The sequence below is a fragment of the Camelina sativa genome, chromosome 11, assembly GCF_030686135.1.
Source record: "Camelina sativa cultivar CO46 ecotype springtype chromosome 11, ASM3068613v1".
Lineage (NCBI taxonomy): Eukaryota > Viridiplantae > Streptophyta > Magnoliopsida > Brassicales > Brassicaceae > Camelina > Camelina sativa.
In genome coordinates, this window is record NC_141890.1 from 1,962,866 (window position 1) to 1,975,888 (window position 13,023).

Sequence of the window (13,023 nt, forward strand, 5' to 3'; positions counted from 1 at the left end):
TGATTCAAGAGATTGTGTAAACGGTAACTGGTACGGTGGGATGATCAGTTGTCTGAAGATGTGTTGTACCAGCAAACCAGACATAGGTTATGTACTTGCAAGTTGTGAGTGTTTTAGTATCACACATGCAAGCTGCTGAAATGATTGTCAAGTATTTCAAAGGCACATGCATCATAAGGCTGATATTGACAAAGGAAATAGCAGAAACTTGAAGAGATATCGCTCTCTGAATCACCGTGAAGGATCTGGTGGCTATTGCTTTCTAGGAACAAAGCTGATCTTCTACTACGCTCAGGAGCTTGTTAAGGTTCCTTGTTCAATTGGTAAATCTGAGGTTAATGCCTTGGGACCCTGTTTCAATCACCTGATGAGGATCAAACAATTGAGAATAACGTACGGTACATTCTTAGACTATGCTTCAATTTTGTGTGATAATTGTTTGGTTGCTAATATTGTTGTAGATCATGTTTCATATACTAAAATTGAATTACATGACCCTGAATATTAGTTTATTCATAGAGTAGTTGTGGAGAAACTGATAGTAATAGAACATTAGAGCACTGATTTGCAAATTGTTGATTTGTTTACAAAACCATTGGACTTGGATCAACACATGATTCTGAGAAAAGTCATTGGTGTTTATGAGATCTAATATGTTCTGTGAGTTGTTTTGATCAGATACAGGGACATGCATCATAACAAGCCATGAAATTCCTAGAATGTATAAAAGATCAACACTCTGTCCAAACAAAGAGTCAGTGGAAAACAGCTGCCTGTCATGCCAATACATATTGGGGATCTCGTAAAACGTTGTCGTGAAGGAGGAGGTCAAAGAGCTGAGGAGTGGCATTATTATGTATTCGATTATGAAAGAAGTACCAGTTGTTTGTAAAGTGGCTGGTATGTCTCCAACAGAGCCCTGAAGAATAATAACAAGGGAATGCACAAATATTCGCGGTTGAGAAGTCAAGTGATATCGCTGATAGAAATCAAGAGATTTAGCAAAAGATCGTTCATATCATCAAACTGTGAAGATCATTCATGTTTGTTGGATCTAAGCTCTAAGGTAGTGTATCATGCAAAAAAAAGTGTAGCCAAAGGAAATTCCAGCTGCCTACTGCACGTTGATGGTGAACCATGAGAATCAAAGGCATGCCAGAGCGAAAGACTAGCCACTGATCATAGAGCTGTTATTTGAAGATTCACAATAGGTTGTGGTAGTTTCTGGTGAAGTCCTGAACAAGTGGTTGGCACACATCACAAAACAGATCTCAAGGTATAAAAGCCTCTTACTTTAAGAAGTAAAAATTAATATAAAAGTGTTTTTGATGGTCTATTGCTTTTCTGGTTCCTTCACTTCCTGTGTTTAACTATGTTTGGATGACTGAGGTTGTATATAAAAGGCTGAAAAGAAAAAATATGTTGTAAAATCAATGTTTTGTAGTTAAATTCAAATGATTGATTGCTGAAACACGAGGCTGATTGTAAATATTGTTGATGATAATTGTTTGTATGTTTTCAACAAGTGTGCACTGATTTGTGTGTTAAGTGTTTCAGGTTTAAGCTTATTTGTTTCAGCTCATAGGACTGATCATGACTCTCTAAGAGGTAAACTCCAGAGAGGAGCAATGGATCAAGGGTCTGATATCTTGAGTGATGGATTGATCATGGAAGTAGGATCAGAGAGCTGTGTGTTCATCTAATTATGTGGGTTGTGAAAGTGCTTTATAGGATGGCTGCTTAGTTTTCATGTGTCTGAAGGCGAATTGAATGACTGATATTGGGTCTCAATCGATAAATGAGTATAATGTCGGTTCTATGATGCAAAGGAATAAACCTACCTCTTCCAGAGGCTGATGAGAGTTCCTAGACAGAATATTGTGCTTGTAAGGTGTTATGTGACTATCATGTCTGTACAACAAGTGGGTATTCATTTGGGTTCATCTTTGATCCAAGTATTTGACGCAAGGTACTGTTACCGGAAGTTGGACTGTGCTACAAAGCAAGTATCTATGGTATACCAACTGTTTGGCGTATGTACTGTAGTCTGTATTGATGGTAAAATGCTCAACAAGTTTCACCACGGGTCACTATCTCCAAAGCAAGGGTCTGTTTTGTCTTCTACAAGTGAATCTAGAGAAGATGTCATCTTACGGTTAAAGAAGATTATGCAGAAGTGTGTGGATGCTTCAGTTTCTTGAAGCCTACAGAAGGATGACATGAGACCAGTTCATTCCTGATAATAAGATAGGGCAGCATATTGTTATGAGATCCTTGGTTCAGGTGTCTACAGGGATAACAGAGATGTGATGCTCTTGTCATCATCATACATGCATGTTTGGACAATGTTGTGTTAACAAACGGACGATTGTGTTTGCTCTTAATGATGTTGCATGCAACTGTTGAGTTTCTCAGGAATGTGTTTGCTTCAGCAAAGGTGTATGAGATTCTTGGACTAATCTGTTAAGTGCCTAGGGGTTTTGATCAAGACAATGAATGTTGTTTTCAAAGAACTGTGGATTTGAAGTCTCACATGTACATCAACTCTCTGTTTGGTTGTGGTGGAGTAAATGTCTAGGCTGGTATTAGACATGTGAGACTGATGATAGTTGAGTTAACAGATGATCATATGTTTGAGTTCCCTACAGATGACGAATTAGAGAAGTGATATCTGCTTAGCTCATCTGATTAGGTAAGGACAACAAGACTCTGTGTCGAATCATTCAAAGAAACTGGTTTAGATGCAAGAATGAAAGTTATCTACAGTGAAGCAAAAATTTGAAAGTGTAGAACATGATACACAAGGGGCTGTTTTTTTTTTCCATCAAAGCTTGTGTATGGTCACATTCACATTGTGATTCGATCAAAGAGCTACTTGCTGTTCGAATTCTCGACTATCAGCGTCCTATTGCCCAACATCCAGTTGTGGTTGCAAGGAGAGTCAAAATGCTTACAAACATGAAGCTGTTTTCAATATGCGACGAGTCTGATCATCAAAGTGCTTAAGGATATGAAACACCACTGTTAGCAGGCAAGTGATTCCCATAACTCAGTATACTGTTGTGATACATATGTCTGTTTTTGACTTAGTTGATCACTCAAGCTGGGGGAGAATGATTCTGGTTCTGGTTTTTGATATAATTCTAATCAACGCCTAATGATAAGGAGTTCTGTGCTTATGGGGGAAAATTCTTTTAGCTACTTGGTTTAGGGGGAGAATCATTGTTTATGGGGGAGACTTCATTGATTAATTGGTTGATTTTAGGTTCTTAATGTTTGAAAATATGCCAATTGATTAAGTCTGATTAGAGAGCTATTAAGAACATGGTTTCCGCTGCACTGGGGTTTCTGATTGTTAGGTTCTTAATCATAGTTCTATTTGAACAAGCTGTTGATTGATTTTGCTAGATAATGACTGTTGGTTTGTCTAGTTGTTGCTTGTTCTGTTTTTGGCTTGTGTTTGTTGGAGTGTCTTTTCAGGTTGAACCAGAGAGATGCTTGAGTACCAAACTCAGTCAAAAAGGGGGAGATTATAAATGCAGATTCTGGAACAACTCGCTGTGAAGAACAAGTCGTTGCACCGAACAGAGCAGTGTGTCAATCAGGAAGGTGCATTAGATCACAGACGTCCGAGTTGCTGACATGAATGTGTGAGCTGACGTGGCAAGACATGAGTGGATGTGATGATGTGTCGAGGAAAGTTGATGCTTTGGCATTGAAGATAGAGACGAGAGTGCTCTTGGAGATATGAAGAATATTCTCCACTACAAATAAGGAAAGGATAAGCTTGAGCAGTAAACAGTTTCCTTATCCTTGGAGATATGTAGAATATTCTCTACAACAAATAAGGAAAAGATAAGCTTGAGAGCAAACAGTTTCCTTATCCATTGATACTTGGAGATTCGTCTTCTAGGATTTCTCAAGTCGTGTATATATATTTTAGGAGTAGGCCACGAGCCAATTTGAGCACTCTAGAATATTGATACAGTTGTAAACTTCGAAGCCAGAAAAATAAGGCTTAAAAGGTGTGTTCCCAGTTCTCTGTGACGTTAATCAGGGAGGTGATTAAGTGCGCAGAGAAATGTTTTTCTTTCTCTTAGATCTACACTGGTGAGAGTTTAGATAGAAAAAAGAGAGGGTTGGTTTTCTTCTCTTATAGATAAAAAGAGAGAGGGTTAGTTTTCTTCTCTTAGATCTACACAGGGTGTTGTGTTAGATAGAAAAGAGAGAGTTTCAGATTCATTCTTAATCGGGATCAATCCTATTGGGTAGAATAGGTTGAGTAAGGGCCGAGACAAAATTGTATCATTGTAAGAGATAAATTTTGTTAATAAGATTGAAAAGAAAAGCATTGGTTTGGCGCGTTCCAAGTATAAATTAGTGTGTTGTGTGTCTCTATACCCTAAGACTTGACACTTTTGAAAGTGTTTGCCGACTTATACTTCAGAATTCAGATTAAAGCGCATGTCGTTTTATGTGCTCACCAAGTCTAACACTAACGCCTAACGGCACCACGTTTGTCTAGGAGCCGAAACAGAACATTTCAAAAGTAATCGACTGAACCGGCCGGTTCAAATAATTTGAGATTACCGGTGTTATTGTTAAACCAAAAAAAAAATCGCAATTTACGAAAACACTCTGGTTCGCTAAGCGGGTTCTCAATTTTACGAAACACTCTGGTTCGTGAAGCGGGTTCGACTTGTCTGGCTTAGGCATCGCCACAACTCTTCCGCAAGTTCACATACACGCTCGGTGCCGTGCTCCTAAGTCCTAACGTGTCTTCTTAGCTCTCTCAATTCTGAAATATCTGGTTCTCTCTTGTCTTGTCCTTGGAGATTATACGACTACGAGGTTTGTTCTCTGTGAACCAATCAATCGATGTCTGCTGCATGTGCTGTAACACCGTCTGTTAGGACAGAGTTGTTCAGCTCAACATCTAAAAGATCAATCTTTCCTGCTCAAATTTGTCGACCCAGTAAGGATTCAAATCCAAATTCTCCTATAGATTAAGCCTGAGTTATATTTATTGACAATCTTTTGCAATAAAGGGAACAAATGTGAAATCAGCAGAAGGGAATTTGCAATTAGAGGAGGGATTGTTGCTTCTGGAGTTTCAGTCATGGGTACTTCTTCTGCTTCTCAGTCTCTTCCAGGTAAAAAAAGATCCTAGCTTTGGACTTTTTCTTCTCTTTTAGTTTTAAAAAATCTTATCTTTTTGTTTGAACGAAGTTGGATGATTCTCTTTAGGTAGTGAGAGGTTGGCTTTTAAGCCAGAAGGGTATAACTTTTGGGAATGGAGAGGTCACAAGATTCATTATGTGGTTCAAGGAGAAGGCTTACCTCTTGTTCTTATTCATGGATTTGGTGCTTCTGTCTTTCATTGGAGGTACCCTTCCTTAGTTTCACCTCCCAAGCTCTATATTGTCACTCTTTCTCTCTTGATTTAGGATCATCTCTCTTATCAGTTTATACGTTTTAAGACAGCTTGGTTTTTATAGCATATGGATCATTGATTTTTATAGGTATAACATTCCTGAATTGGCTAAGAAATACAAGGTGTATGCCTTGGACTTACTCGGTTTCGGATGGAGTGACAAAGCTCTCATAGACTATGATGCCATGGTTTGGACAGATCAAGTTATTGATTTCATGAAAGAGATTGTGAAAGAGCCAGCTGTTGTTGTCGGAAACAGGTAACATGAATGAATGTGCTTTTATGAAGCTCTTTTTGTCAAATCCATAAGGAAATCTGAATAACAAGTTTTCTGACTTTTTTTCCATAGCCTTGGGGGATTCACAGCCTTGACAGTTGCGGTAGGATTACCTGAGCAGGTCACAGGAGTTGCACTTCTAAACTCTGCGGGACAATTTGCATCTGAGAGTAGAAAACGAGAGGAAGTTGATGAATCCGTGATAACCAAGTTTATAGTTAAGCCATTTAAAGAAATATTCCAACGCGTGGTTCTCGGGTTCTTGTTTTGGCAAGCCAAGCAGCCATCTCGGATTGAATCTGTCTTAAAGAGTGTAATGTCTTATTTGACTTTTTTTTTCAGATTTCTTCTTCTCAAAGTTTGTTACTACTTTGTACTCAATTTTGTTTATTGCAAAAATGCAGGTGTACATAGACTCTACTAATGTCGATGACTACCTCGTCGAATCCATTTCAAAACCTGCAACAGATCCAAATGCTGGAGAAGTATACTACAGGTACGAAAACACCAATAAAGAGCTTCTCTGTTTTGATACATAAAGAGACCTAACTACCATTTGTTTGTTACTACTATCTTACAGATTGATGACAAGGTTCTTAACGAACCAGAGTAAATACACTCTAGATAGTGTTCTAAGTCAGATGACTTGTCCGCTGCTGTTGGTTTGGGGAGATCTTGACCCGTGGGTCGGTCCTACTAAAGCCGAGAAAATCAAAGCATATTACTCCAACTCATCGCTCGTGCACTTACAAGCAGGGCATTGTCCTCATGACGAAGTCCCGGAAGCTGTAAACAAGGCTTTGTTGGATTGGTTGTCCATTAATGTAGCTTCTAAGCCATCTTCTCCTAAAGCCTTGGAAATATAAATGAAGACTATTTGTGAAGGAAGTATATAGTTGTATATACATTGTTGCTCTTTTTACAATTTGCTGCTTCTGGACTTGTATAATCTGAGATTTAGAGCAGAGACTTGATCAAGTTTTGCTAATGAATGAATATGAATGCAACTCTTGTGGGATAGTATCATTGAGTTGGGTATCTGAAGCAGGTTTTGGTTAAAACCCCTCAAGAGAATAAAAGACTACATTACAAAAGTTTAACGTAGTGGGTAGTGGGTACCAATACCCAAACAGTCTTAGGCCCTTACTGGTGACCAACTTTTAAAACTTTAAAAATGTTTAAAGCTTTGACAGTCAATTTTTTGCCGATCAGACTTTTTTGGCTTTTATTTTTTTTAAAGTTTTAAAAGTCACTTTTTTTTTTCTCTTCTTTGTTTTCTCTTTTTTTTTTAGCATCAAAACTCAGGTTTTAAAATTAAATAATTTTTAAAGCATTTTTTTTTCACCCTTTTATATTTAAAAGCTATCCAAAAGTATATATAAATATTTTATATATTTTATTTTTATAAATTAATTATTCTCATTTTTTTTATCATCATCACTAATAATACTATAAAAGAGTTTATGAAATACATCGTTAATAAGAAAATAATATTCAAACAATGCATTGATTAGTGGTTAATAGATTTTTGACTGCTCATATAACTACTCAATAGAAAAAAAAACATTCAAAACAATTAAAAGACACTATTGATATTTGCTAGAATAATCAATCACCAAAAACAAAAGAAAAATCAGAATATTAATATTGTTAGCGAAATTTTATATTGACTATCGGTATTATTACTATCTTTTAATTTATTGTTGAAGTGTATTATTAGCGGAATTTTATATTGACTAGTTTGTTTTTAATCATGATATTTAAAAGAAATAGTTACATTCTATTTTTGGAAGATTACGTAAACCATTATAAATAGAGTGACAAATATGTGTTTTCTTAGAACTTGCAAATCCAACAGGTACTATAATCTCCACATATGTTTTTCTTTTTACGTTTCAGTAGATATTCATTGCACGTGGAGCATTGAATTAATTTAGAACTTTTTTGTTTCTATAGAATGGCATCAGCTCGTAAGGTAACAATTTTTTTTTTCTTATAAAACATTATTGCTAAATTTATATGTCATGTTTTGCTAATACATTTTTTTTTGTTAAACATTTATAGAAACAAATCACATGGTCTGATAATAATACCCATACTTTTCTTGAATTGTTCATCACACAACAAGAGGAAGAAAATTGGAAAGAACAACTGTTAACAAAAGAAGGAAAAGAAGAAGTAATTTCTAAATTTTTGCAGGCAACAAGATATAAGTTATCTTGGAAAAAATTTCAGAATCACTATATCAGTCTGAAATTCTGGTATAGTACATACCAAAAGTTACGCAAAAAAACAGGAATTCATGTCAACGAATCTACGGGAGAAATCAAGATGGATAAAGAATGGTGGGAAGACCGAAAAAAGGTAAATTTTATTTAATAATCTTTAATCAAAGATTATATACGTTATAACAAAATATATAATGATGGTGTATGTCATTTACACGAATATGGTGTAGCAGTTGGTCATATACAAAAAAAGGGGCTCAAAGACCTTGATATGCTGGAAAGAATATTCAGAGACATGATTATTGGAACGGATGACGGGTGGGTAGTTGGAAATGGTCCCGATGGGTATGTGCCAGTGCAAGATTACAGGACAGACACACAGACCGAAGTAGATGAACCTGACATGGGTGGTGACCAGGAAGAAAATTTTCATGTACCTCCACACAACGAAAACTCTGCCGAAAGAGAGAAAGTGCATCAAACCGCTGTGAGACGCAAACATAAAGGTTTAGGAAGCACTGAAAAAACTGAAATTTCGATGGCATATGACAGACGTTCGGAGACTATTAAAATTGCAGGGAAAGTCATGTGTTCTGACAGAGAGAGAGAGTTGTACGTCGTATACACTAGATATCTAATATCGAATACAACTCATCTTTCTATTGGGATGTGATTACCCTAGTTGAAAATAATGAGGCAGCTCGGCAAATGGTTCTAGGATTACCAAACGATGAACATGTGCTCAATTATCTGCAACGATCAACGTCTAACTCTTATTAGTTCTATTTCATGGAGTTTTTTTTTTAATAAGATTTTAGCGTTCTTTACTATTAAAATAAGTTTTTAGCTTTCTTTACTTAATAATTTTTGTATTTTTTAATGTATTAAATAAATATATGGCTAGACGATTCATATTTAAATGGAGTTGACTCAAAAAAACTTAGCACATGTAGATCGGTCAGTTGTCAACAAACCAACTAAATTTTAGCCAATCTATGAGCTAATTCTAAGGAAAACAATCACTTGAAAAGTGATAAATACTGTAGTTATGTATGTTCACCCTATAAATCACTATGTATCTCTATTTCATTTTTAAATAACAACCAGTATCGTAAAATATTTCATAGTTATGGCATCATCATCATCATCTTCACGTAAGGTAATGTCAAAGACACAATTTTAAAATCTATTGATTTGTATTTTAATCCGATTACTAAGTTTCTTCCTCTTTTTAATATAGAAATTATTATTATGGGAAATACTTGAAGATGAAGAAGGTGATGATTTATTGCTTGAAGATGATCCAGATATTAGAGTCGTGAGGCCTTTATGTTCAGATGGAGTCCGAGGAAGTAATTTTCTTCATGATATGATCAATGGTCATCCACAACAATGCCAAAATATGTTAAGGATGTGACTGGAGGTTTTTAGCAAATTATGCAGCGTTCTCGAAGAAAAATATGGTTTGTGCGACATCTCTAACATGTCTGCCAAAGAGAGTGTGGATATGTTTCTACACATGTGTGGACATAACATAACACAAAGGAATGCGATGCGTACATTCAGGCATTCAGCTGACACGATCTCCAGAAAATTTCATGAAGTTCTTGATGTAGTTGTGTTGATGGCCACTGATATGTTTGCACCAAATCTTACAGCTCTTACGCAAGCTCATCCAAAATTGCAAGCTGATCGACGTTATTGGCCACATTTTAAAGGATTTATCGGTGCAATTGATGGAACACATGTACCTGTCATGGTTTCTGTACAACAGAAACAAAAATACTGGAATAGGCACGACGATACAACTATGAACATCCTCGCAATATGTAACATAGACATGATGTTTACATATATTTATGTTGGTATTCCCGGATCTGCACATGATGCCAAAGTTCTCTCGCTTGCTATGGAAGGTGATCATGATTTTTCACACCCACCTGATGGTAAATATTACCTCGGAGATTCAGGATATGCATTACGTCGTGGATTTCTTTGTCCATATAGAGGAGAACGATATCACCTATCTAGTTTTAGAAACCAACCAGAGAGAAGTTATAAAGAAATGTTCAATCGCCGTCATTCATCACTTCGATCTGTTATTGAGAGAACATTTGGAGTATGGAAACGAAAATGGTGAGTCGTGAGAGATGAAGCGAGATATAAGATCACAATGATGAGAAAAATTGTCGTGGCGACTATGGCCCTCCATAATTTTATTCGCAATACACATATTGAAGATCCTGATTTTCAATCAGAATGCGTACATGCCCCAAATGAGGAAGAACTTCCAAATGTGATGGAGCAAGACGTTAGTTCGAAACAATACATGGAAGGTGTCTGTGATGAGATTGCTAATGCTATGTGGGCTAGTCGTCATTAGTTTTCTTTTTGTTGTTGCATTATTTAAAATTTAATAAGTTAATAAATTGATGTCTACAACTTCAATTATTTCTTATTCTTATAGTTGTTTGTTTTTAATTAGTTTTCAAACAAAATTTCATATTTGATTGATTTATATTTTTAAAATTTTTTAATTTATCATTAATAAAATTTATTTTGTCATTAAAATCTTATTAAATTAATTTCTGACATAATATATATTTATTATTAATACTTATAATAATAATAAAAATAACATCTACATCTTTAAAAGTTGTTGGTAAACAATCAGATTTTAACAGTTTACAGCTTTAAAAGTTTCTACAGTCAAAACATCAACATCCAAATTTTCTGCAGCTAAAATTTTCAAGTCAAAGTCTTTACAGCCACAAGTAACAGCTGTTACCAATCAGGGTCTTAGATTGACTTTGACAATGACAGGTTATTTTCACACGTGTGAAACATGGAAATTTGTAGTTTTTTTTTCTTTGGGGTTTTTTGGGCAGTAAATTTAAGTGTGCACTAAATTGGGGTCTCAACTCTCAACAGTTGATTTCCAAGGTAGTCGCTAGCTGAATCGATGATAAGAGCCATTTTGATTTCTAGACAATCTGAATCACTAACTGATTAACTTGAATAAGTGTGGTTCATAATAGGTCATTTCTTCGTACGATTTTGATTTTAGAGCAACATTATTAAAGGGACTTATGATTTTATTACCTAAGCCGCTTTTTAATTTTGGTGGTCAACACCTAAGCTGACAAATATCAAAATGTAATAATTAGTTTAGGGAAATGGTCGTATGAATATTGAGTGCTGTGATTCCATTATTCCAACCAAAGTGGCCAACACAAGGACCCCTTTCTTTCTTTTCTTTTTTATTCCAACGTTTCATGTATTTTGAAATAAAAATATGGTTCGATTCCATTTCAATCGCTATAATTCTGTTAAACAATGGCAACAAGAGCGTGTTGGAGTGATGTGCTTCTCTTGTTTCTATGGTGATCATTATGCACCAACTCCTTTTATTTCGTAAATTGGCTGGTTTATAACTAATGTATACACTAATTATGCTCATAAACAGTCTTTTCAAATGATTGCCCCCAACATAATTAGTGTTCTTCTAAATGTTAGGGCAATCATTTGTGTAATTGGGGAGTACATCATAAGTTCCAACTCACTTAAATGATTAGTGTTCTCGTAAGTATATCAATTGGTGTTAGTTTTTAGTATTTGTTTCCAGCTTAAAAGTACCTAAATAAATGTGAAAGTAAAAAGGTTTAAAAATATTTTGAATTATCCGGTTAAAGAAAACCAAAAACGATGGTTTTCTTTGTGTAATATCATAAGCGGCCAACATTTAGAATCATATCTGGTGTGGTTTTGATTTTCTTTTTGCTTTATTTGACCTTTTTTCTTAACTATTTTTGTTCTATATGCATGAGTTTCAACATTTGAACATATGAAAAGGAAATAAAATGTATTTAATCTTCCTTAGCATAACTTTTTCATGTACCTATATGTAATTTTATATTGAAAAGATTACGCTAAAAGAGAAAAGCGGTCCTAATTAACATCCAGATTGATCTAAACTGTAGGCTGCACTGTGGACAAAAACAAAGGAATCCAATCGACTCATATAAAAAAATGAATAACGATGGATCGCAAAATATAAACTAGAAAAAACGAAAAGATGAAAGATGGTTTTTTTTTATAATAGAAACCTAGTATTTGCTCTTTATAAAAACGCATATAATTTAAAAATATAATTTTATTAACACGATCAGAGACAGATATATATAGCTAGGCGTGTCTCTTAAGTTTTTTTTTTTTTTGAACAAAAGCGTGTCTCTTAAGTTATGAACACCAGTTTAGTACTATTATTCTCGACAGATTGGTATTCAAATCTTAGCTTATTGGTCAAGATTGATGTTATTCTATAATTTCTATTGAACTATACGTCTATTTGGGATAATATCCAAAAAGAAAAAAGACAAAATATGTTGAAACCTGTTGTTGCTATTAACTGCGAATTGGTTTATACAGTATACTTTAACTTAGATATATACTGATCATGAACGAATAAGTGAATCTTGTAAGTAGGGCAAGCATGGTTATCAACGCCATCATTATGTTCTTCGGAGCATAATATAAAATCATGGTTTCATTAGAGATTTTATTTATAAACTATAGTATAGAATAACAGATTGTATAGCGTATCAATCAACGTGTGTATTCCTCTTTTGTTTATTTTTATCGTCTAGGATTCATTTATTTCATGCATGCTTTACAAGGCACGCACTTATAAACAAGCATGCGCACACACAAACATGTAAAATACATAAAGTATTTGAAATCTGGATAAATCTGAAATGAAAAAAATATACGAGTATATTACACTAAAGTCGGATTAAATTCTAAAATGAAAGATACATTAAATTGCAAAGCTCATTGAATATTGTTTTTACTTGTAAAAAAAGGTTGGTGTTGTTATTAACTAACGGCGCTTGCATTCGTTCGTATCATAATGAATAATTTTGTCGTAACAGTAGTAACAGTAGTAGTGCAGGTAATTTTCACTATCATAATCAATAACTGATGCTACAACTTAATATAGGAAGCCAACCACCCATCTATGAAATAAAGATCTAGTTATCTTATCATAAATTTCAACTTCGACTTAATTAAGAGGGTAACGTAGA

General features: G+C 34.8%; 1 protein-coding gene and 1 pseudogene across 1 annotated transcript; both read left to right on the forward strand.

Annotated features, from left to right (window-relative positions):
- The first annotated feature begins 4,668 nt into the window (after positions 1 to 4,668).
- Positions 4,669 to 6,731, forward strand: LOC104721121 (uncharacterized). The gene is made up of 7 exons (XM_010439037.3): positions 4,669 to 4,975; positions 5,049 to 5,153; positions 5,248 to 5,386; positions 5,523 to 5,693; positions 5,784 to 6,024; positions 6,116 to 6,207; positions 6,292 to 6,731. The coding sequence occupies exons 1-7, from the start codon at positions 4,879 to 4,881 to the stop codon at positions 6,575 to 6,577; spliced, it is 1,131 nt and encodes a 376-aa protein (XP_010437339.1). The 5' UTR covers positions 4,669 to 4,878; the 3' UTR covers positions 6,578 to 6,731.
- Positions 6,732 to 9,068: 2,337 nt separating this feature from the next.
- LOC147933539 (uncharacterized) lies at positions 9,069 to 10,322 on the forward strand (annotated as a pseudogene).
- The last annotated feature ends 2,701 nt before the right edge of the window (positions 10,323 to 13,023 follow it).